Raw genomic sequence first — 26,799 nt, forward strand, 5'->3', positions numbered from 1 at the left:
TCAGATCTTTTTGATCCAAAAAAGAACAGATGAAACAAGTAAACACCAATTTAAAAAGTAAGAGCTATCTGAAATCAATTGGCAAATAAATGGACTTTTTTTTGTTGGCAAGAGAAGCATAAAAGGGGTTGATACTTTGTATGGTATGTTTTAACCTCAAGGAAAATTTTATTTGGTTAACAGACTTGTCCCCTTCTGCCTCCCAAAGAGAGTTTATAATTGAGGCTGAACAATCTGCTTCAGTTAATATAAAAACTAAGCCAAGTCTTCCACTATGCCTCAAGCCAAGTCCAAATCAGTTTGGTTAAAGAACTTGCACCCATCTCCATTCCTCACGTCTAAGAGATTATTATTAATAATAATGGATATCAAAGTAGCTCCTAAAGGTCACAGTCAAGATTGAGGCTTCATTGTGCTGGGCACTATACAAACACAGAAGAAGAAAGGAGTCCCTGCCACAGAGAAATGTATCTTGCCCTACAGCGACATAGAGTTTGATCTTGCAAACATTTACTGCTGGGTGTATGAGTAGTTCTGAGCTCTAGTGAATGGGAGTCTTTATGGTATTAAGCCCCATGGCTGGCAAGTAAGTGTTTGTAGGATAGGGCCCATATATAGTACTGTACAATACTACTGCCATACAAGAAAAAAATAAGGTAATAAAATCAAACTGTCTAAATCAAACAATATACTGTCTCAGTTAATCAAGGATCTGAGCAACAGGCATACAGCTCTAAAGAGATTTCACAAGCTGTCAAAAAGTCAGATCCTTCCTTTCATTTGGGGCCTGATCCAAAGCCCACTGACTTCCCTTTCCATTCCCTTTCTATCATCTTCTCTACTGCTCTCTTTCCCTCAACACATACACACTTCCAACACCCGTGTGCACAGTATACAAAAAGGTATAAGGCTTTCAGTTGAGTTGCTGGCCTCTAGAGGCAGATGGTTTGAGAAGTCAGAGCGTACTTCAGGGCTAACTACGTAGAAAAAAAGCCTGAAGGGGAGGAGGAGGTAAAAGAGCTTGCAGCCTTTTATTATGAGGCTCGTCTGTTACCTTTGGTTGCTTTTGCTTTCCATTTCTCCCGGTTCTGCTGCACCACCTCGGTCCAGGTGGCTTTAAAACATTTGAAATCCACAGTGAGTATGGAACAGTTGAGTGAGGCACTTCCTTCTGACCCAGTGCTCTTGACACTTGATCTTTTAACTTCTGAGGGGCTAATGCTATTCAAACTGGGAGACAAGATCACACAATGTGATAGGAATCAGCACTTCATACACTTAAATACAGCTATGGAGTGAAACAGACCCTAGCCATAAAGTACTATACAGTCAATCAGCAAAAGCCAATATCCAAAACTTAAATTTCTTCCCTCTGTTCCTTGTGGAAGATGCTTGTGTTGGAAGAACCATATCATGAGAACATTGGGGAGATCTACTTTAGAATTGATGAGACAATCTGGAGCATTGTAAGAAACAGTGAGTCTAATTCCAATGTGATTTACACTAGTGCAACTCTGTCAATACAGTGAAGTTGTTCCCAATTAACACCAGTGTGAGATGAGAAATCGGCTCTGAGTCTATTAATAGCCAACATTGTGAACTTCAGTGAGCTCAACACCGGTAATACCCATATATGTTGCCTAATGCTATTAGAGTTGTGTGAAAGTTCCCATTCTCACTTTGCAAATTTTTCATTATTAAAATGGAAATTTGTGTGAAACTGCACATCAAAAAAGTCTTGCATAACTAAATTCCAATCATTAAAAATATGACACATTTTGCCCTTACACAAATAGGAACTAGTGCCCTGCAACTCTGTTCCCTTCCTGGATAGATGGAAATACTATATAAGATGCTGGCTCTATAACCTTTGTATGGCAGCACCTGAAAAATTACTAAATGTCTCTTGAACCTTCTCTGAAGTGCCTGAGGCACTACTTATGCCCTATCTCACCTTTCTAAAGGCCCCTGACTCAATGGTGGGCTAGAGGACTGTCCCACCTCATCATCTCTGGACAGTAGTCTGTATTGGCTCTTAGTTCTAGAGCACTGAACTAGAACCTCTTGTAGCTTCTGGCACTGTCTGCAGCTTCAGTGAATTTTACATATGTTTAAAATCAAGTTCAGATGCAAACAAATTTGGAAGGAACCTAAAGAGCTACAAATATAATTAAGGATCCAGAAGGACTAATGCATGTGGAAAACTTAAGTTCCTAAACAATTGTTGACAGCAATGACTAAGGTCTGGGGGTGGAAGGGAGATGACTGACTGATAAAGGGCTTTATACACCTCTACCCCGATATAACGCGACCCGATACAACACGAATTCGGATATAAGGCGGTAAAGCAGTGCTCGGGCGGGGGGGGGGGCTGCGCACTCTGGCGGATCAAAGCAAGTTCGATATAACACGGTTTCACCTATAACACGGTAAGATTTTTTGGCTCCCGAGGACAGTGTTATATAGGGATAGAGGGATAGCTTGTCCAAAAGTCATTGGTTGAGCTGCAAAATTTTAGTTTCAGTTCCAACCCCGTTCCCCAAACTTCAAGGACATTTAGGATTCAGTTTCTGGTGGTTTAGATTATAGAAACACAGGTCATGGAATCCAGCTTCAGATTCTGAACTTCCCTGTATTTAAGAGACATTCAAATATGGAATGTTGGTTTGATCCAGTGTCTTTAAGTATCTGTTTAGTGTAAAACATCAAGGATGGAAACAAATTAGTGAGTGTGGCATAAGGGATAATAAGTAGGAGGAAAGGAAGAAAAGAAAAATTCAGTTTGATAATCAGGATATATTTCCTAATGGTGACTTAGACTTCTGAATCATTTCCCAAGAGAAGAGGTTGAAACTCCATTGCTGGAGACATGTACAAATCAATGGGGAATCTACAATGTCTGGAACAACCCTGCACTGACAAAGAGAGGGGCTAAGTGACCAAATAAGTCTTTTCTCTCTCTAATATCTATTATTCTGACTATTCAGATAATGGTGAATAGCATACAGGCAGATTATGTCCCCATTCAAGCCTTTTTAATATTCAACCTACAATTGTGCTGGAATTATCCCGGGACCTGCACAGGAGAAACCCTAATAACTCAAGATGGTTCCTTGATAGCTCTTATGGCAGAAGGTCAGGTTAAATGAAAGTGAGACTCTTTACATCCAAATTCCAATGAATTCTGACGTGAATATATGCATAAATCAAGCAATAATTAACCAGGTCTGATTGTACTTCATGGTCAATCCATTTCTACTACACTTCCCAACCATATTTCTCTTCAGGTAGAAATCAGGACAGACAGAACCAATGGGAGGTCTTTGCTAATACCCAATGAGTCCAAAACAGAGAAGTGAGCCCTAAAAGCAGAGACAACACTCATGCCCCAAAGCAAATATAGGTACTCACCTGGAACGTCTAAATCCAGTCATACCAGAGCGGGAGGCTTCATCAATTAGGGGTGTTACAATCTTCTCTGTCATGTCTGTCAGCACAGTAAAAGTGGGCTCCACAATGAAATCAATAAAACCTGAATGAAACAGAAGAGGTAAGTATTTATGTTTTGCCATTGCCTGTGAATTATCTAGTGTAATAGCACAGTGGATGAAAAGAATTACATGTTGAAAGAGGAATTCAAAAAAGGAGAAGGAAGAATGATACTATGCATTAATCCTGACCCATAAGCTAATATTTTGCATGCAATGGTAGCTCCTTAAATGTTGGAAAGAAAGGGTGGAAATTCAGAATATAAACAGATGCAATAGAACTTGTTCTGCATGAGTTTTTTGAGTATCTAAGCCAAATTCTCGGGACAGTTGGATGAGACCGAGCTTGAAGGATGAAATTTCTGGAAACAGAAAAATAAAAGAATAGTAATAATGATAGACTTCTCTGGGTATCTATTCCAAGTGTCATGGAGCTATGAAGTATCAGTGGGTTTTTGTGAATATTCTCATTTGAAGGTTTGCCCCGCTTGTACTTACTGAGGGTCAAACATATTCAGATTCTATTCATTTAATTTTTAACAAATTCATATATTATTTTTAAATCAGGAGGAGAAGGGAAAAATACAGAACTAAATCTTTCCCTCTACTGGCTTGTGTACAAGGGGTAGGGCTGGGAGGAAACAGCATAATACATCTTCCTGCAAGTCAGCTCTTTGTGCAAGCAACAGGGATGGATCCACCCAGAGCGTTGAGGTTGTGGAGATGTTTTGGGTCTGCTAATGTGCGCACTTATACACCATATTTCAGCCACCTGTAGCCCTGCCCTGTGTGACACCATACAATAACCATATGGTCACTAAGGTACTTTAGTGTTTGTGGTCACAGATTAGACCCACTGATTTTTAAAGACAGATTTTTCAACTTTATTTCCCCCTCATATTGTCACTGTTCAGCAGAGTTAAGGTTGTTTGGGAGCCCTAACTGTACATTTCCATACTGTAACACATTTGGATTTATTATTAAATTTAACCTGAACTCTGGATTTCTTGGGTTTACAATGCCTGGTCTGGGGATACTTTACAACACCCTCTAATGTATTTTACTCTAAATTACTGATACATACTCTCCACCTTAACGTAGTTTTTGCCTGAGGATTATCTTACTCCTCATCTTTACACTCTGAGATGAGGGTCCCAAGGCCAACTGGCAAGAGCAGTGGTTTTCTACTTGTGATCAAACTATGTCAAAGGGGTCCACAAAAGATTGACATCACCATAGAACAGTGGTTTTTGACCTGTGGTCCGCAGACCTGTGGACTTTGTCTAATATTTCCAAAGGGGTCTGCACCTCCATTCGAAGTTTTTAGGGGTCTGCAAATGAAAAAAAAAGGTTGAAAACCACTGGCCTAGAGTTTATTTTCATTCCATGTTAAAAAGGACACCTAGATCATGCTAGTTAGGGAATAATTTCTTGAGAGACTGCCATTCAGGAACAACCTCATTTAATCATCAGCTTTTGTCCTATATCTTCTGAAGCCATCATTTTCTTTCCAGCAAGCCAAAGGACAAAAATAAAAGGCTCTTGCTACATTAATCAGCTGCAAGAGACAGTGATGACAACAAAGGCCCGTTTCCAGTCAAACAAAGCTTCCTGCTGCCTTGGATAGAAAGAAAGGGGCTTCAAATTCTCCTGTTGAGAAATAAAAACGTTGGCCTGGTAATTCTTTGCAATTTGCTGGGTTCCCCCGCTCCCCTCCACTTGACCAAAGGCCTGATTTTAAGATGTGAATCATCTCCGATTGGACTTGTTCCCAACATTTTCTTTACAAAATGAAGTGGCAGGTGAAAGAATGTGTCTCTTTTGTTCTCTTCCTTTTAAAGAAATTTTTCTTGTTAAATTGTTTAATTTCTGTAGAAACAATACATGCTAAGAAACCCTCTCTTTGCATTTCTGGTCATCAAGCATGCTCACCTGCTGTGGTCTGTGCATCCACAACAACTAGAGCTGGCTGAAAAACTTCTGACAAAACATTTTCTCATCGGAATCTGCCAATTTGTCAAAATCAAAACATTTCACAGCGATGGTCTGATTTTAACAAAGTTCTGATGGAACCTTACCTGGTTTCCACTCATTTGGCTCCTCGGCAGCTCACTGTACACACTGCCCCAGAGTCAGGGACCTCAGGGCTTCTGGGGTCTATGATTCTGGGACAATCCAACAAGCAGATTGTAAGTTGGGGCTTCATTCCCTTTTGCAGAGAATTTCAAAATTTTTGGATTTTATTCCAAATTGGAACAAAACCAGGTTTTGAAATATTGATATCCTTTGCGAAAAGGAATTACCTTTCTTTGCCCAGCTCTAACGATGACCTTTCGTACAGCAGCAAAATAGAACACGGCCTTAACTCTGACCAGGAGGGAACCTCGAGAGGTGATTTAGTTCTGTCTCGCCTGATACTGTAAACAAGCTGTTGAGATAGCCCAGAAACTCTATGTCCCCACTACGAAGTGGACTGAGAACCCAAAACGTCTGATGAAGTGGGTATTCACCCACGAAAGCTTATGCTCCGATACATCTGTTAGTCTATAAGGTGCCACCGGACTCTTTGTTGCTTTTTACAGATCCAGACACTAACACGGCTACCCTTCTGATACTTGAGAACACAAACTTATCTCACAAATGACATTCCTTTCATTTGTGGAAAATGAGGGCTGTGTGCTGTAGATAATAGTACAATTTGGAATTCATGAGGTACTTACATCTGCAAAGAAACTTAGTAATTACCATTCAGTGGCACTATTTGTTAAAAGCTATCAATCAGATAAGCAAATGAATAGGAGCTGAATATTTCCCTAAGAATCTGGCCTAGGACTTTGAGAGGAATCTTACCTCAACACATATTGGGGAAAGGTAAGAGTTTTTGATTTAATGAAGGAGACACTGAAGATGTCAAGTTATTGCCCATATGTTGAGCAGACTGTAATGAAAACTTTATAATGTTAGAGGACAAGACTTCTAGAGAGAATGTGCCTGTTAATGCCAATTGGATACAGTTAACTGCACAAATTAAATGTAATGATAAATAACACAGAACTAAATAAATCTCTCTTTGCTTATTGATTGAGTGCCTGTTTCTTAAGCTGTAATTGTTTGGATAATGGTTTAATTCACCATTAATTCTGCAATGATTTGCACACTGGAGGCGGTCATAAGGGTCTTTTTATTTAGAGACAAATTCTGGCCGACCTGTGCATGGAATACAAAAGAGGAGAGAGGTACAAGCAGCTTCTTCACACAGGCTTGTGCCCTGCACAGAAGCTGGGAAGAATTCCTTGGAGCATGGCCCCTGCTCCCTCCTAGAGCCTCTGCAGAAGCAAAGGGCCTGAAATGGGGTGTATGGCAGGTGAGGCCTTAGCTCCACACCAGCCAGGAGAGCTGGGAGTGGGGAACATTGTTGTACCCCCTTCCAGAGAAGTGCAGCAGCCATGCACTGCCTGGGGGTCCCCAACAGGGATTCTAGTTGAGCTGCAGCTCCCCTCCCTGTATTTTCCAGTCCCTGTCTGATCCCCCTCCAGCATGTCTGGGGTGCCTATGGAGCCATTTTGCCCTTAGTAGTAGTGTAGTACTCGGCTCTCTGAGCTCTGGTCAAGTGTAGGTAGTCTCTTGGTCTATCCAAGGCTGTGGTCAAGTGTCTTGACATTTTTGGTCTTTTGGCCTCGAGATGAAAACCTTGTCTTTGTTTCCGGGACCTTGAAGTGAAAAAATTCTCTAAATTATCTCTTGTGGGTGTATCCACTTTCCCAGGTAAAACTCTGTGTTGCAGGTAGAGAGGGATTAACATGAAAAGGTTAGGTGACCAGACATGATTTGAATAAGAGCCTATTAGTACAGATGATTAACTGAACTGTCTGAACCTCTGGAGACTGGAAAAATAGGGATGGAAGTATCCCAAGAACTGGGACTCTGAGGAGATTTCTGGCTCTGAAGCTTTACATGACAGTCTGAAAGGGAATGTGAGAAAACAGCTAAACTAGGGATAGCCCTAAACCACAGATACGGATCTGAACTTCTCCAAAGTTCAGGGATGTTTGGATCTGGGTTTCCATTCATCCCATGACAGTGCTGGGGACAGCTGTGAAATTTCATCCTTTTACACTTTTTTTCAGCTTGGTTATAAAATGTTTGGAGGAAAAAACAAAGTCACTCCCTTCCTCCCCCACACCTTTCTTTAAAACTTTCTCCCTCTGCCACATTTTTAGTGTCAGTAGGTGTATCTACGCTGCAATGTAAGCCCAGGGTTAGTATAACGCAAGTTAGCATACCCTCGGTTTGTCAACCTATGGCTTGAGCATCTATGTTCATCTGCAACCCCAGGATAGGGATTGTTGAACCTTAGATCCCAACCTGAGGCTTCTAGCATGTACATTGTATTACGCGGGCCAGAGTCAAACCACCCATATCCCAGACTTCCTAACACCTGCCCAAAATGTGGTCGCTTTAGTCCTTTGTTCCTGGTGCAGTGACGGAAAACTTGACTGTGCATAAAACTTGACTCTCCAGAGGTCAAAGAAAGCCAGGCTGTAGAACTGTGGGATACTTCTGATGGACTCCCAGAACACGAGTCCAGTGGGGCCGCATGTACACTGCAAATCCATAGAGCTAGAACTCTGTGTCCCGGCTTGACTCAGGCTTAGATTCTCCCCCTCTGAGTTCCTAGAACCCTAGATCCAAGCCCTGGGTTAGTGGGTTTTGTGTGTAGATGGAAGCGGGGTTAGGCTTGAGCCTGAGTTCAAACCCTGGGCTTACATTGCAATGTAAACATACCCAGTGTTTTCTCAGTTACTCCTGCTGTCCCTTCCATCCACCAGTACCTTTCTCTTTCCATTTCCCCTGCCCCTTGTTCCTCTCGTTCCTTCATTTCCCCCATTCAACCTCGGAAACCCGTCTCCACAACTCCCAGTATCTTCTCTTGTCTCCAAACTCCTGCATGTCTCTAGGCTGCTTCTCCCCTCTTCCTTGCCCCTCCAGTGTTACAGATTTATTGCCTCTTCCCATTTCCATGCTGCTCAACAACTTCGGGATCATTCTCCCCAAACCCCATTCACAGTTTCTCCTGCAGGAGGAGGAGGTGGAAAAGGAAGCACTGTTTTGGTTCACTGCAGGCTCCCACCTCCCTTGCTGGATGGGGATGGGAAGATGGGGGCAAGAAGCAGTGGCTGGACCCAGTATAAGGTTGGGGGTGATGCTTGCTGACTGGAGAAGTTGGAACAGTGCTGGTGGGTTAGAAGGTTAGGGAATCAGTTAAATGAGCAAAACAATGACTTTAGTCAAAAACTAAAGTAACATGTATTGAAGCCAGGATCCCCGCTTCAAGTGTCTTCTGCAGTGTTCAGGAACCAAGGAGCAGCCGCCATACAGCCATGTATAGTGGTTGGTCCAGCAGTAACATTTGTGTTAACTCAGTTCCCCTTTAGTACAACTCTCATAAATCAACTAAATGTGATAGCTGTTCATCTTAGAATCATCCCTTTAGGGACAATAACGCCAGTGCGATTTCTCCCCCCCCCCCACTTCTAAACCAATTCAAAGTGATGAGAGCCCAGAATGATCTTACTCCCGTTGGGGGGGAGCATATTTTTTTTCCCTTTAAATTGCTGCTTTGCGTCCTAAGTGAAGTACATTGAAATGACATACCTATCTGAGACTGAGCTACCATAGTAGACTTGCGGTCACACAGTGGGGAGAAAGGAAGCCCTAGTTCTGCTTCTTTGTCACCCTGGAGAAACAAAATTGAGAGCATATTAGAATACAACAAGAGTCGCTTAACACCTGTAACAGCACTGGACACTGGAAGGGCCTCTCTCTTTTTTTAATTGAAGCTCATGTTACATCCTTAATTGCAAGACTCAGCTTTTTAAAGGATAACTTTGTTTATTCTGGGCATCCAAATCCTTTTCTTTAAGAGCTTCTTGTGGAGAGTTATCACCTCACTGTTCAACTACAGGCCAACCTCCTCTTGCAGCAACAGCACCCACTCTATTCTACATGCTCCCCCACCCTACTTCGAAGGAAGCAGCTCCCGTTTCTCTAATACAATTTACATCTACCACTAAATATAAACCACATAATCCTATTTCTAAAACATCTACTCGGGTAAATCTTGATTGCAAAGCATTCTTTGCCTTTTGGTTGTTTCTGTGGAACACCTTGAAAACCCAAGAGGATTCTATACAGCACTTCTCATGTGAAACCAACAAGTAACAGAACTCTATTATTAGAGTAAGTCCACCAACAGAAAGTATCAGTGTCAGGACTCTTCCTCCAGGGTTTGAGTTCTATCTGTATTTCTTTATATGCATTTGTATTTGCACAGGGTGGATCTCACCACTTCAGATCCGCGCCCCCCCCCCCCCCCCCAGTAAAATACTGAGACCCTCAGTGTGCTACAGGTGGTAGGGCTGTTGCCCAAAAGAAATGCTGAAACTCAGAAACCTGGACACATTTTCCAGCTACCAGAACTGCATGCCCTCCCTTGTCATCACACAGTTATGCAGGAGATCAAGTGTTTAAATCCCTTCTGTGCCAACCCTTTTCACTGTGTGCATTCAAAATGCATTTGCTCAAAACACCCTTTAATTTGTTTCACTCTGAAACAGACAACTGTGAGCAGAGAGGACAATAATTTACATGAGATAACATACATCAATCAGATTTAAAATAGCTTGTGAAATACGCTAGTGTCAATGCTTTAAATCAATATCCCGCTCTAACTTTGTTGAGCATGGTGACGATGTTCCACATGGTTGTGACTGGGAACCAAAATATACTACAGCAATTTAAACGACCATAGAAATCAACTGTGGGCATGAGAAGTCCTGGATGTTTCTTTTCTGTGTTTGTACATAGCCAGGTTAAATGGTGCCTCAATCACAACTGGGGTCTTTGGGTGCAATAATAAATAACAACACTCTTCCTTTATTGTATCCCTTTGGGCCCTGTGTATTCTTGAGTCTGTGTAGTCACCAGTTCTTTGGTGATCTTATATGTATTCAATAGGTGACTATTCTGCAAAGTGTATCATAGAATATCAGGGTTGGAAGGAACCCCAGGAGATCATCTAGTCCAACCCCCTGCTCAAAGCAGGGCCAAGCCCCAACTTTTTTTTTTTTGCCCTAGATCCCTAAATGGCCCCCTCAAGGATTGAACTCAAACCACTGAGCTATCCCTCCCCCCACATTCTGTCTTGGAAAAGCATAAAGATGTTGTGAAGTGACATTTTTCTTAGCATGTATATCACCATCTCTTGAAAAGTAAATCACTGTAATGGTTCCAGACCAAGGTGGTAGTGTCCTTGTTAAATTAGGATTACCACACTATGTTTACATTTGAGGCTTTTCATAAAACTGACTGAAAAGAACTACAAAGGGATCTCACTAAAGTGGATGACTGAGCAACAAAATGGCAGAGGAAATTCAGTGTTGATAAGTGCAAAGTAATATACCTTGGAAAAAATAATCCCAATGATACATACAAAATGATGGGGTCTAAATTAGCTGTTACCACTCAGTAAGAGATCTTGGAGTCATCGTGGAAGTTCTCTGAAAACATCCACTCAGTGTGCAACAGCAGTCAAAAAAACTAACAGAATATTAGGAATCATTAGAAAAGGGATAGAAAATAAAACAGAAAATATCATAATGCTGCTATATAAATCCATGGTACGCCCACATCTTGAATACTGTGTGCAGTTCTGGTTGCCCCATCTCAAAAAAGATATATTAGAATTGGAAAAGGTGTAGAGATTGGCAACAGAAATGATTAGGGATATAGAACAGCTTCCATACAAGGAGAGATTTAAAAGACTGGAACGCTTCAGCTTAGTAAAGAGATGACTAACAGGGAATAGGACAGTGGTCTATAAAATCATGAACGGTATGGAGAAAGTGATTAGGGAAGTGTTATTTACCCCTTCACATAACACACAACCCAGGAATCACCCAATGAAATTAATAGGCAGCAGGTTTAAAAATAAACTAAAAGAAGTACTTCTTCACACAACACACAGTCAACCTGTGGAGCTCATTGCCAGGGGATGTTGTGATGGCCAGAACTATAACTGGGTTCAAAAAAGAATTAGATAAGTTCATGGAGGATAGGTCCATCAATGGCTATTAGCCAGGATGGGCAGGGACACAACCCCATGTTCAGGGGGTCCCTAAACCTCCAACTGCCAGAAGCATAGAATCATAGAATATCAGGGTTGGAAGGGACCTCAGGAGGTCATCTCGTCTAACCCCCTGCTCAAAGACAGGACCAATTCCCAACTGGACACTGTCAGAGACAGGATACTGGGTTATATGGACCATTTGTTTGACCCAGTAGGGACATTCTTATGTTCTTATGGTAGAAATTTTTTAAATTTCAAAATGTTGTCCATATTTTGAAATTAAAATAAAATAATAATAAACTTCAATGGCATTTTCACTGATTTTTTTCTCCCTATGTTTCAACCATCTATGGAGCTAGTCAACATTTGGAAATATTAAAAAATTTTGAAGTTGAAGAGGGGGAAAAGGTCAATAAAATGTTTATGATTTTTCTTCTTTTTTTGACCAGCACTACCTTTTTAAAAGTTTTTTTTGCTATTAAAAATAAATTAAAAAAAATAACTTTTATTGTACTTAAAACAAAAAAACCAACCCCTCTTAGGGCCAGTTGGAGGATCTTATGAGTATCACACAGGAATCAATCATGTGTCTGGATTTGTGGTTCTGGCAACAGGAGGCCCTGCGAGAGCTATAGGTTAGACCCGTCCACATGTCTACAGAAAGCGCAACATAATTTTCACCATTTATGATGATATATGTCCAGCTCTGTAATCTACAATGTACTGAGCTTTATTGGTTTCCATGACTTCATAGCAAAGTAGAAATCAAAATGGAGTTTTGAAGTGGCAGCAGAGTCAGGTCAAAGAGAAATAGGAAGACTCATTATTGAAAGAAATGATAGTCTGGACCTAATGCTGAGTGCTTTCACTTAGGTGCACCCAATTCCTGAAGATCTTCAATGGTTGGCAAGCTGGGTACTATGTTAGCTATTCTGCCTTTTGGTCATTAGAAATACACGTTCTCATTAGGGGTTCTAGGTATAGTTTTGCTGGATGTCTGAAAGATTGAGAATTTCCAATATATTGATAAGGACAACATATCAGACACTAGCTTACAATCAGACATAGCAGTGGAATCTCACTGAAGTCAGACGAAAGAAAAATTGTATCTACTTTGCTGCTACAGTGGGCATCTTCCCTATGAAAAATATAAGTGAAAGAAGATGTTGACTTATAGCATTCATTCTCCCTCTCCCATCCCAAGCCCGCCCACTCCATCTCTCATTCTGTCAGCAAAACTACAAAATAATTTTGTAAAGTCCCAAGGCTACCTGTCTGAAGAACTCCTCTAGCAAGGACATGGTCCAGCGATGATGAAGGTCCCAGGCCTTGGCTGGATGACTGATGTCTGCTGTATGCAACAACAGTGATAAGGCTTTCGGCTTGTCGATTCTGCAAACCCAAATGACTGAACAAGTTAATTGTCTGCACCAGTATTGAAACAGAAAGAACAGAAACCCAGCTAAGCAAGTAAATGAGGCCACCATAACCTTTGGCTAGGCTACTAATAGATTGATTTGTGTGTTTATAAAACTTGACAACTATTAAAGATTAATCTAACTTCCCTAACATAAACCTTTCCTTTAGTAATGGAGTCATTCAAAAGCAAAACGGGAAACTGGGAGCATTAGTCTCGCTTATTTTCTTTGCAGAGTTTGTGTGTGTGAATGAGTGAGCTTTGAATGTTCCTGATATTCTCAGTTTGAGCTGGGTTAGAGTCCATGAAACTCCAATCAGTAAATAGTTCTAGATTATTTTAGTCTGTTGACTTGCTTAAACAATTAGCGCTTGATTCTGATCTCACAGTGATAAGCATGAACAGTAATTCCATTTAAACCATGTGAATTCCACCGGTAAAAAGCTGGTGCAGGTAAGAGATCAGAAAAGAAACTCAGACTCTTTGGAGGCACTATATAAGGCTGAAATCTTCTTAAAGCCATGCCACTGAGGGGCTAGCCCAGGAGCCTAGTGAATTATGATGGATACTGCCATGCAGTAATCCCAATCTCTCGCTGCCCCAAACTGGTAGGAGTGCTGCAGAAGTAATACACATAGCCAGGGCTGGCTTTAGGACCTCGGGGCCTGATTTGAATACCCGGCAGTGGTCCGAGTCTTTGGTGGCACTTCGGTGGCAGGGGGTCCTTCACTCGGCTCCGGGTCTTCCGCAGCATTGAAGGACCCCCTGCTGCCGAAATGCCGCCGAAGACCCGGAGCGGATCCCCTGCCGTCGAAGTGCCACTGAAGACCCGGAGCGGACCACCGCCGGGTGAGTAAAAAAAAATTTTAAAGGTGCCTACGGAGCAGGGCCTTCTTAGGCGCAGGGCCTGATTCCGGGGAATCGGCCTAAAGCCAGCTCCTGAGAGGAGATAGCAGTTGGAATCATCCATGTCTGATTTAGGAACAGTTTTGGCAGGCTCTGGAAAGACATGTGCTAAGCCCTCCTTGGCTGGAAGAATACTACCCACAATTCAGAGTTTTGAGGGTTCGGATAAAATGGTGTGTATGGGGGCGGGGGGAGAGTAGAGGAGATACTCAGGGCTTTAAGTGGCTCACAGATGATCTTCGGAGAGGAGAAGGCCTTCCTCATATTGTTCTGCCTGCTCTATAGCACACACTTGCCCTCTGTGGCTCTGAGATTGCTTCCCTATTGTCTCCGATTACAGAGCTGGCTCCCTGCAGTGGAGGCACAAGCCATACTCTGTGCAGCAGGTGTTGCTCCCAGCACCTGCGACCTGAGGCCATAATCAAGCTCTTTCAGTCATACTCTTAGCTGGATCACACGTGCCCTTTATCCTGTATTGTTAAGAAAAGGAAAAGGAATGGGCTGGTTTATCCCATAGCTTTGCTATTTAGATGCTGTGGCCCGCCAGAATATCATACAGGCACGTGCCTGAGTGCTCACATGTGAATTCATTCAAAATCTAACAACAGAAATAGACGTGGACATCAAAGGGTCCTCCGGAGTTTAATACAATTGCCAAGTACCAGCTGAAATGCAGCCCTTCACTGCACACAGTGTCAGGAGGTGACTCACCCTTCTGGCTGCTGCAAAGCATTCTTCATGGCTTTGATTTGCTGGAAGTGACAGGACATATCAGTGGCCAACACCATCTCTATCACCAAGGCCCTGAATTCCCTTTTGGGCAGATATCGAGCCAAGCGAAGGGAGGAAAGAGAAAGAGAAACAAGTTAAATAACACCGCTGCTTCTTGTGTTGGGTAGCTGCAAATCACTTCTGACATTTCCACTCTCCTCCACTTGCGTCACTGAACTCTTCACTTTATCAGGGCAAAAGAGGAGAGGAAGGAGGATCTCATGTTGTAAATACCAGCCACAGAGCGAGCAATTTAGTCAGATGATTAACTCTTGCTAAGAGAAATCCCAGAGGTTTCTGACAAGTCCATTACGGTCCGCTCTTTTCAATTAAACTCAAAGCTCCCAAATCGATTTCTTCTATAGGAGGCTCTTAAAAGGAAGCACACAGGCTGTTCACTTGCTCCTGCCAGAGCATGCACACTATTTGAACTCTGAAACACAACCGTGTATCGACTTACCTTCTAAATCCGTTTTAAAATAGATTAGTTAGAAAAACTAAATGGCTTGTGTAGATGTCTTAATACTGGTATGGAAAGTTCATGTATGTTAACTTCACAGCTTGTGTAAACTGAACTTATTGCACACACTGGGGCTCCTTGCATCCCTCTGCCCCCCTCCTCCCCAACCCAATCCCCCTCTTTTTCTGGACTTCCTGAACCCTCTTCCCCTAAATCTCTTCCTTGCCAGGGTCTCTGTGTACCCCCCATTTTCCATCCTCATTTCAGGCTCCTCCATTCTCCCCTCCATACAACAGCTCTGAGCATCCCCATTCCCACTTCTCCCAGACCTTTCATTTTCCTCCATGGCAGGGGCTTGGTGTACTCCCCCATTCACCCAGCCCTCCATTGCAGGGTCCCCCATTCCTGCCCAAGGCAGGAGCTCTGTGCACCCCTCATTGCCCCTTCCCTCACAGTAGGGTCTCTCATTCTTCCCACGCCCAGGAGTTCTGCATGCCCCATCCCCCTACTCCCCATGCCAGGGGATTAGTGGGAATCCTCATTATTCCCTTCCCTCAATTCCCACTTTGCCCTCCATGCTAGGGTTCTGTGTGCCCCCCTTCTTCCCACTCCCCATACCAGATCCCCCACTCTTCCTGCTGCCAGGGATTCCATGTGCCCCATTCTCCCCACCCCTATGCCCTTACACCTTCTTCTTTCTATCTAGGAGATAAGTCATTCTGAGTCAACATGTTAAATTCCATAGGCAGGATGAGCAGAGACATCACCATACCTTGCCACCCTTACTTCTGCACTGCTGCTGGCGGCAGCACTGCCTTCAGTGCCAGCAGCTGCCACTCTCTGGCCGTCCGGCTTGAGCCCCGGCACCTCTTTCATTACAAATTAAGCACGGGTTGGATCAATAGGCAATAGCAGAGGTGCTTGAGGCTGTAGCTATACTAAAGAGCTGGCGGGAGGTTCATGTGTTCCCCTATTTCTGCCTTTTGGTTTTCAGATTTTCCCACCAAATCAATAGGGTTCTGGCCCTTCAATGCAATGAACATTCTCTGAAATTTTGGGACTGGACGCAGTGTTATCACGTTAGACAGACGGAGAAATGTCATTAAGTTGTGAGTGTTTAACTCTAACCCTAGCCACCCCATAGCACTTTTTTTTTTCAAAACAACTTTTCTGTTCAAGTGTAGCACATTGTGCTCCTGATATTACTACTCCAAACTATTCCACAATGAATACATGAATGAATAGTTAAAAAAAAAATCCTACTTGGGAAGGATCAGATTGAAATCCCTTAGAAGTCAATGTGGTTTTTTCAGAACTTTAAACCATCAAAACTTTCTGGTCTATCATATATACAGTCTTCTTTCTATTTGCAGTGACGTGGTCTGTATGTCCTCAGATTTGTTTAGCAATTTTGATGAAATTCCCTGCTTAAAGATTGAGATGCTTGAATACAGTAGTGAGGGCCATAAAAGTGCCTTAGATGGAATTAGAAATATTTTTGAATTGAAAATGTGTGAAAATACAACTTCTTGCAGGTTTTTGATTGGAAAATACAACTTCTTGCAGGTTTTTGATTGATTCCACTTCATTTGGAAATTGGGCTCATATTCACCAGAAACAGGCCATTTAAAAAAAAAATTGTATTTCCCTATGATCTTTTCATAGGGACATGGCTCCATCCTGAATTCTAATCTAATCTTCCAATACATCAGGGGATTGATTCATCCCGCTGGGACAGGCAACTGCAATTTGCAAAGCCCCTTTCTCCTCCACAGAGCTGTCAGGAGCTGCTGTACTCCAGAGGGAGGGCACATGGTATTTGCATTACTGCTGTCCTAGAGGGGTTCTTGTTGGAGAAGAGCAGCTCTATCTTGGAGCTGGCTTTCCACAGGAGTCCCACCAATGGAGACAGCCCCGTGGACACACTGAATCAGCACACCTCATGGGTGCCCTGGCCACACACCCTGCCCACTTTTCTGGCTGCTGTGGCAGGCATTTGAATATGCTTCCCAGCATCTCCAGATGGACTTTCCACCAGCACGGGAAGACTACACATGAATATTTTGGTATAATCATCAAGGGCAGAATCAACGCTGCAATGTTTCCACCATGGGATAAAAATCCTATACATTTTTGTAAGTAATATGGTAATAATACTTCTATGCTATCTTTACCACTGATTACTGCACCTGGACTAATTAATTATGCATTCATGAGAACTACAGTACACCTGTGACTATCAGTAGGCTGGGATCATTGATCTCCGGTCTGCTTTAATTTACAGACATAAATTCTTTAAAATCTCTTGCATTGTTCCAGCTGGAGACCACTTTAACCTGCTCTTTAGGCCAACTCCCCTGAGGACATTCACTTCATGAAATTTTGCATAATATTTTTTGATGTTTTGTTCCACGCAGTTTTTCTCCTTAGCCCCACCCCAAATTATGCTGTGCCCTACTGAAAGAATTAAATCCCCATAAAGTCACAGAAATTGGAGTGGAAAAGGCCTATTGAGGTCATCTAGTCCATACCCGGGGGCCCAATAGCAGGATTGTTGCCAACAGCATAGTGCTTTGTCCATTCCACTTCAGTCAAATGCATGCATTTTTGTGCATAGCAGAAAATTATCTATAAGCCATGGATTGTGGGTCTCACTTTTTTATTCTCATGGAAAATAATAAAGGAAGGAACAACATTGCCTTAAAGGCAACATTTTCAAAGGCTGGCATTACTGACAAAAATGTGCATGCTTGCGCACTGCACGCATACAAATACCGGATTTGGACAAGAAAAATATATAATTGCTTGTGCAAATGCCTGTCTGTTACATGCACAAATGAAGATTATGTGTAGGCAAATTTTTCATCTTGAACCTTCGCAAATGCATCCCTAAAAGTTTCAACCAGCCTACAAAAGGCATAACTGACCTGCAATAACAAAACATCAGTAATACACACGGCATTATATGGTATGAGAGATCACATCCCAACTGTTGGATCACAACTCCATGTCTGCTAAGAATGGTTTATGAAAACCTTCATTAGACACTATTTCCTGAGCTGTACACTGATAGGAGCTGAAGAGCTCAACATTTTCCAGATGCCTTTTTAATCCTGTACTTGCTAGTAAGGGCTTGTACTAAATATGCTCTATTTCAGTAAACTGCATGGAAATTATTAGCAGAGAAATACAGTGCCAGAAAAGAGATCCATAACAGTATCTTGGAAAGCATCTGTTCTCTTTGCAATTTATTTTCTTAATTCAGTGCGATCTGTTTTAGTTTCAGTTTTATAATTTACCTGTTGACTACTTTAGTAAATGGGATTTGTCAGATGAAGCAACCTATCAACTTTTCAAATATTTAAGAAGCAGTAGAGTTCTTTAATGTGAAAGAGAAAAAGTGCTGAAAATTAAATTAAGGACTTTTCTCCCTGATCCCCCATCAGACCTCTTCTGGGCTCATCTGCTCTCCCCGCACATGCAAAAGCCACAAAGAGGTCTGCTGTGCTGGTTGGATAGAAGAACCTTCCCTGAAAACACATTCCCAGACTAGAAAGATTAAACACCATAAAACTGATAAAACCCATATGCACAGACAGACACATTTCCCAAGACTATCTTCACTTTTTCTATTGCAGTCTTAAATCTTAATGTGACTCCGTTCAGAAAAGGCACTTTAGCGCATGCCTGAGTCTTGTCCAGAATCAACACCCGGACCTATTGTTGTAGGGGACATTCAAATTATCAGATAACTCAAAATGAATAAATAAACCCAAATTTGGATGTGATAAATCTTTAAAACTGGTTAGGCTACAATTTTCAAGAATACCTTCTGATCTAAAGGGCCTTGGATTTTTATTGCCCAGATTGAGATACTTTGGGCCTTTTTTTTTTTTTTTTTTAGTATCTTAATTCCTGTTGACCCCATCTATGGCTGTGAGTTCTCAGCACCTTTGGAACAGGCCCAAGGTGTTTCAGGTTAGACACTTTAAGATGGAGGCACCCAAAATCAGAAGCTACATTTCAAAATGTTGGCCTTATGGTACATCCAAACAATGGCCATTATTCTGCAGCAGCTTCATGTGCAGCAGCTACAAAATAAGGCCCTAATGAAGAAGAAGGAAAATTAAGCAATTTGGAACAGCTTCAAACCTAACTAAACCATATAATGTATTTCTTAAAGGAGATGTGTTACTCTTAGAATCTTCAAACATAAATGAGTATACCAAGGAACATGCATTCTGACTAGAGCTGGGCAAATAACTGATTTTTCAGTTCACTGGCAGTTCTGAAAAATAAATACAAATTCAATTCAGTTCAAACCAAATTCAAAAAAATTCCAAACATTTTTGGTGAATCAAAGTCTGGGTAACACCTTAGAACTTCTCAATACCAACTGGAAAGGGAGTGCAGAGAGGTTACAAGGAATCTCTTGGGTGTGGCATGTACATTCTAGTTTACCAAAGAGTGTCAGGTGATGTCTTGAAGCCTGTGTCACTTTGGTCATGAACATCATTGTGAAATATATAGATGGATGCTATGTATATATACTGAAAACGTTTTCTTACAGTCATAGACTCATAGACTCTAAGGCCAGACGGGACCATCGTGATCATCTAGTCTGACCTCGTGCACATTGCAGGCCACAAAATCTCACACACCCAACTCCTGTAATAGACCTAAGCCTCTGTCTGAGTTACTGAAGACCTCAAATAATGATTTAAAGACTTCAAGTTACAGAGAATCCACCATTTATACTAGTTTAAACCTGCAAGTGACCCCATGCTGCAGAGGAAGATGACACCCCCCCTCCCAGCATCTCTGCCAATCTGACCCGGGAGGAAATTCCTACCTGACCCCAACTATGGTGATCACTTAGACCCTGAGCATGGCGGCAAGCCCCACCAGCCAGATACTAGGAAAGAATTATCTGTAGTAACTTAGAGCCCGCCCCATCTACTGTCCCATCGCCAGCCCGTTGGAGATATTTGCTGCTAGCAGTCACAGATGGACTACATGCCATTGCAGGCAGTCTCATCATACCATCCCTTCCGTAAACTTATCAAGCTCATTCTTGAAACAAGTTAGGGTTTTTGCCCCCACTGCTCCTCTTGGAAGCTGTTCCAGAACTTCATTCCTCTGATGGTTAAAAACTTTCATCTAATTTCAAGCCTAAACTTGTTGATTGCCAGTTTATATCCATTTTGTTCTTGTGTCAACATTGGGGCTTAACTCAAATAATTCCTCTCCCTGCTTTGGTATTTATCCCTCTGATGTATTTATAGAGAGCAATCATATCTCCCCTCAGCCTGCTTTTGGTTAGACTAAACAAGCCAAGCTCTTTGAGTCTCTTCTCATAAGGCAGGTTTTCCATCCCTTAGATCATCCTCATAGCCCTTCTCTGCACCTGTTAACAGTTTGAATTCATCTTTCTTAAACATGGGAGACACTGTATTCCAAATGAGTGGTGCCTTGTACAATGGTACTAACGCTTCCCTATCTCTACTGGAAATACCTTGCCTGATGCATCTTAGGACTGCATTAGCCTTTTTTATGGCTGCATCACATTGACAGTCTAATCATCCTGTGATCAACCAATACACCCAGGTATTTCCCCTCCTCTGTCACTTCCAACTGATAAAACCCCAGTTTATTGCAAAAATCCTTTTTGTTAATCCCTAAATGCCTGACCTTGTACTTCACACTATTAAATTTCATCCCATTTCTATTACTCCAATTTTCAAGATTGTCCAGATATTCCAGTTCTCCTCTGTATTGGCAATACCTCCAAACTTTGTGTCATCCGCAAATTTTATTAGCATACTTCCACTTTTTGTGACAGGGTCCCTAATAAAAATGTTAAATAAGATTGATCCCCAAACCAATCCACTAGTAACCTCCCTCCAGCCTGACAGTTCACCTTTCAATATGACATGTTGTAGTCTGCCCTTTAACCAGTTCCTTATCCACCTTTCAATTCTCATATTAATCCTCAACTTCTCCAATTTAACTAATAATTTCCCATGTGGAACTGTATCAAATGCCTTACTAAAATCCAGATAGATTAGATCTACTGCATTTCCTTTGTCTAAAAAATCAGTTATCTTCTCAAAGAGGAGATCAGGTTGGTCTGGCACAATCTACCTTTTGTAAAACCATGTTGTATTTTATCCCAATTACCGTATACCTCTATGTCCTTAACTACTTCCTCTTTCAAAATTTGTTTCAAGACCTTGCATACAATTGAGGTCAAACTAACAGGCCTGTATTTTTTTCCTTTCTTAAAAATAGGAACTATATTAGCAATTCTCTAGTCGTAGAGTATGACCCCTGAGTTTACAAATTCATTAGGCTTGCTATTGGGCTTGCAATTTTATGCGCCAGTTCCTTTAATATTCTTGGATGGAAATTATCCGCCCTCCACCCCAATTTAATCCCATTAAGATATGTCTAGGGACTGGTCACCAGCAAACGTGAAAATCAGGTTTTCTGTCAAACGATGGATGTTTATATTGTCTCATTCACAATGGGTCTCCTATCACCAAATGCAAATGAAGGATTGCAGGGACTTCAGAAAGAAATTAACAGGAAGAGAAAAGGAGTGGTGTGGAAAAGGGAAGAGGGGAGAGAGAAAACCCTATCTGGAGCTGTATATCAAAGTGTTGTTCCACTATATTTGGGAAACAAAGATGACGACCGGTCGCTTTTCACTGAGGAAGTAAAAGGACAGTGATTTTGCTTCATGAAAAAGGGGTCTCAGCCAGGCTTGGTTGAACATGCTGGAGACAACTTTGGATGTAATCATTTTCTTTCGACAGGAGGTTAACCTGTTAGTCAAGTTTAGTCTCTAGAAAGCTTGTTATGATTTTGTTTTATATGTAACCATTTGTTTCCAATATTCTTACTCACTGTTACTAGGATCTCTCTTCTTTGATAATAAACTTATTCTTGCTTTCACTATAAATACATCTCAGTGCTGTGGTATTAAGCAAAGTGAAGGTCCTGAGCTGAATCTTACAAGTTGGTGTATATTGGTCCTTTGGGAACAGCAGGCCTGGTAACTCTGTGAGTGTTCAGTGGAGAAGGAACTGGACACTGCAGGAAATGCTCCAAGGACTCGGGGGTGGGTACATGCCTTTTGCTACCTGTACAAAGCACGTGGCTTGCAGACCTGCCTGGAAGGCAGTGCTTGTGCTGCCAGAGGCTGTTGGTTTCAGGGAGCCAATCCACAGCAAGCACAGACAAAACTCCTTTACGCTAAAGGCAGGTGGCAGTGAGGTGCCTCATAACCCTGGGTACCCTGGGGGAACGTTCACATTGGGACAAACAAAACATGTTTGACCTGAAATGTTGTTTCCAGGTGGTTTTAAAGGCCTAGGTTCACAGAGCAGGAGGTGCTGGTGGTGCCCCTCTTATAACTTTTAGCCCAGTGATTAGACAAATTTTTATCAAATGTATGAATGGTTTCAGGTCAACCAAAATAGCTTTTTTCCAGTGAATAAACTGTTCACCCAATTTTTTTTGCTCAGTTCTAGTTCTGTCACTATGAAGAGGAGGGGGTAGCTTCTACTCAAACAACGTTTTAAAGTTTCAAGACTCAGACTATTTTTCTGAAGATTGTGCTCAAACTACCAAGAATATGGTCAAAAGCAGCTGCTAAAAATCTACTTTGTAGCCAATTACACGTGGCCTTTTACTGTAGCCCAGAATGAATTTTTGCTTTTCATTTAATGGACAAAGCAATGCACACTTCCCCATTAAAGTTAAGAGTGTAGGGAGTGGTGGTAGGAACATCACAGTGCTATTTATTTAATTTCGTTCTCTAGGCAGAATTTTATTTATTATCACAAACAGTTTAGAGACTGAATTATTTCCCAGTGTTGACTCAGTGCTTCATCTTTCTAAGACAGATAAATCCAGTTTCCTTGTTTTGTACTGTGTGTTGGTCTTTGAGATAAGACTTTCCATGACACTCTTCATTGGCCAAAACTATCTCCCCCACAAATACAAGATTGTACAGTTTGCTCTGCTTGTGTGGTTAGCTGATGGCCTCCATCCAAGAGGTTGTAGCATTTCAATGACTGCATGTTGTGAACTGCATTGGGATGAAAGATGTGGTCCCTAAAATGATATTATGAGGAAGAAGGAGGGGATTAAGATGGTAAGAGAGAGAGGAGAATGGGAGAAATGAAGAGAATCAAGCAAGTGGTCATGTACCATAGGCCCACATTTAAATTTGAGGACAGTGTAGTTACAGTAGGGATGAATTTGTTCCATTGTGATTTGTACATCTCAAAAGGGGGTGCGGGGAGTTAAGGCAAAATTTAAATTTTGATCCCAATCTGCTTGGACAACTTCCTTTATTTTTTTTTCACTGTCTCTTCTCCTCCCTCATCAGCTCCCATTAAGTTTCAGCAAGGTACTTAAGCACAGCCTTAATTCTGAACACCAAGTAGTCCCACTAACTTCAATGTAGATACATGCTTTAGTACCTTGCTGAACTGGGACCTTAATTTCCCTCTTCCTTGAAATATCATCATAGGTACAGAAACATCCATGCCAAAGCACTTCACAACCTGCATAAATCCAACACTACTGAGGTTAGGGTTACCATACGTCCGGATTTTCCCGGACATGTCCGGCTTTTTGGGCTCCAGATCCCCGTCCGGGGGGAAATCCCAAAAAGCCGGACATGTCCGGGAAAATCCGGACATGCGGGGCCGGCCGTGCGGGTGCTTGGGGGCCGGGCCGGCGGTGCGGTGCCGGGCCGGGGGCTCGGGGGCCGGGCCGGCGGAGCGGTGCCGGGCCGGGGGCTCGGGGGCCGGGCCGGGTCGGGGGCCAGGCCGGCAGAGCGGGGCCAGGCTGGGCAGGGGGCTCGGGGGCTCCGGGGCTCCGGGGTCGGGCCGGGGGCTCGGGGGACGGGCCGGCGGTGCCGGGGGCCGGGACAGCGGTGCGGTGCCGAGGGCCGGGCTGGGGACCGGCGGTGCAGTGCCGGGGGCCGGGGGTGCTCGGCCGGAGGCCCGGGGGCCGGGCCGGGGACCGGCAGTGCTGGGCGGGCCGGGCGTGCTTGGCCGGGGGCCCGGGGGCCGGCAGTGCTGGGCGGGCCGGGGATGCTCGGCCGGGCCCGGGGCCGGCACCCCAGGGCCCGAGCCGACCCAGGCTGGAAACGCCAGGGGGGCCAGCCTGGGCTGCGCCTCCTCCCCCCACACCCCCCTTTACCTGCTTCAGGCTTCCCGCGAATCAAATGTTCGCGGGAAGCAGGGGAGGGGGCGGAGACTTTGGGGAAGGGGCGGAGTTGGGGCAGGGCATGGGCGGGGCGGGGGCGGGGCCCCGTGGAGTGTCCTCCTTTTGGAGGCACAAAATATGGTAACCCTAACTGAGGTGCCATGACCACTTGGGTTATGCCAAGGAAAAAATAGGCCCAGTGTGTTTGTAGGAAATTATGTTTATATTTAGTATACTGTAGGGGAAAGTTTACAATTTAAAAAATCTGTTTTCCTTGATATCTTATATATCTAATTTGAGTGAAAGCAAGTTGCATTTAAATTTGAAAAAATCCCTTACAATACTGAATTTAAACACAACAGCCTCATGCTGTTAACTGAAATCGTTCGGCTCCTTTTCACTGTGCAAGGTGAATGAAATGCAAAAAGTAAACAGACAACCTAGATCTTGAAAAGTAAATTAGATTTTAATACCATGACCCACAGAGTGGGTTTTATTCCTTTTTCAAGAGTCTTGTGACACTTTCTGAGTGTTAACGTGTTTTTTCCTCAGATTTTGTCTGTGTATGAATCCACAAGATGTGGATTGTCAGACTTAGCCGGTCAGCCATAGCAGACAGAGCCAGACAGCCACGGAAAAAAAACACAGAAATTGGGCTCGTTTTTGGCTTCATTGGCTTATGAGTTGCTTGTTGGCTAGTTTGGGGCTTGTAGCTCGTTGCGTGAAAGTTGGCAACTGTGATCCATAGTGCTGACTTTTGAATGAAACCAACCACATGTGGTTCTGGGGTTTAGGCCGGGTGCTCAGATAGGGGTACATTGTTGCCCTCCCTGGCTCCACCTGTCATGAGGGTTTCTGTGCTGGGAAGACTGGATGAGTATGGAACACAGACCCAAGGGAGGAGGAAGAGGGTGAACTTTCCCTCCCTGACCCAGTTTACCAGAGCCCGGAGAAATACTGCTGAGTGCCCTCAATTTCCATTGAAGTCAATAAGAGTTGAGTGTGCTCAGCACTTTGTTCAGTTTGAATGCATACATGAACCAGTATATGTTTGTCTGCAATAACACATGATGGGATGCTTTCACTCCAGTGAGAAAGAACTCTGATTAATACAATTCATTTAAGATTCTTCCTGTCCGGTCCAGGTAACTATATATGTTTTATGCATAATTGTTATTTTTAAAATGTCAGATATTTCATTTAAAAAGGAGATAAAAAGCCCACTTTCAGTTTGAATAATCTGTTATTTAAAAAATGCCAATTTTTGTAAATAAATTATTTCCATCAGGAGTGCCAGTTTTAAATTACACCTTCTTCTGGCTTTTTGGCATGTCTATTGCACCCACTTATTCATTGTGGGCCTGATTCTCATTTACACTAAAACTCATTTATAATGTTCTGGCAGTATAAATGGGCCTTGGACTGGGCTTAACTGTAATTGATGTTTTTGTGTAAATGAAAATCAGGCCACCCGTATATTCACCTACACAATGATAAGTGGATGAAGGGAGATCTATGAGAGACTAATGAATAGATTCCATTACAAGTTAAATAACTTCACACATCACTTCTGAATGTACTCCTAAGAGTACAGCAGATGAAAATGAGAGGGGTAAAAATAGGATAAAGATTTTTAAATATCTTTTCTCTTCGTAATAAAAATACAGCTGTATATTATATTTTGATGGATACTATTATTCAAAGAAATGTAGGAACTACAAATGGCCCGGTTGTAACTTCCCCAAATGGCCTTACTGCTTGTTCCTACCTCCAATCATCCTTTGAGAGGTTAGACAAAATGTTCATCTCCTCGTCATCTTGCAAAAGGCGATAGGCTGCACTGACATGGTGATTTTCGAGCACAGATCGGTCATTGTACAGAATGGCTGAATCTGACCTAGAATTTAAAAGAATGTAGAAAAAGTTATGTTTCTTTCCATAATGTGTCAGTCTCGCATTCAGAAATATTACTATGATTCACAATTACAGACTATATATTGGTATTTTTATAGTAAGTGTAATGCTGTATTCATTGCTATGTAGCTGGGAAAAACATTAAAATGAATGGTTGAAATTCACCTCAGGGGAAAAGCCTTGCACAAAACCACATTCACACTTAAGATCCACCCAAATACTGTGTTAAAGATTTAAAAGGAGTGCTGAGAGACATTTGGCTGCTAAATACTACATAAATATCAGTCATTGGGTGAAACGATGAGGCTTTTGCTTGATTCTTACTAAGGTAAAACTCTTATTTTGTGTGAAAGTTAAGTGTTACTTAAAATTTTTAAACAAGGCATTTTAAGTTGTTAGTTCTCCTTTATTGGGGTAGGTAGCAGAGCAGTACCATGAGAGGAGTAGAACGGGAAGAAGGCAGAATTGAGACTTTTGAAAGTTCTGGCCC

At 42.5% G+C, this 26,799-nt stretch overlaps 1 protein-coding gene across 17 annotated transcripts in view; it reads right to left on the minus strand.

Moving 5' to 3' along the window:
- Positions 1-26,799, minus strand: part of PDE1C (phosphodiesterase 1C) — a 427,680-nt gene that overhangs the window by 72,685 nt on the left and 328,196 nt on the right. For all 17 annotated transcript variants that reach the window (XR_010598394.1, XR_010598393.1, XR_010598395.1 and 14 more), the window contains 6 exons: positions 26,164-26,292; positions 14,651-14,752; positions 12,888-13,008; positions 9,144-9,225; positions 3,412-3,532; positions 1,055-1,230 (listed from right to left, as the gene is read on the minus strand). Coding sequence is in view for 14 of the 17 variants with exons in the window: in XM_065583732.1 (XP_065439804.1) it covers positions 1,055-1,230; positions 3,412-3,532; positions 9,144-9,225; positions 12,888-13,008; positions 14,651-14,752; positions 26,164-26,292 (731 nt within the window). In the remaining 3 variants the exon portion in view is untranslated. The remainder of the gene's footprint in view (positions 1-1,054; positions 1,231-3,411; positions 3,533-9,143; positions 9,226-12,887; positions 13,009-14,650; positions 14,753-26,163; positions 26,293-26,799) is intronic.

The sequence above is a fragment of the Chrysemys picta genome, chromosome 2, assembly GCF_011386835.1.
Source record: "Chrysemys picta bellii isolate R12L10 chromosome 2, ASM1138683v2, whole genome shotgun sequence".
Taxonomy (NCBI): domain Eukaryota; kingdom Metazoa; phylum Chordata; order Testudines; family Emydidae; genus Chrysemys; species Chrysemys picta.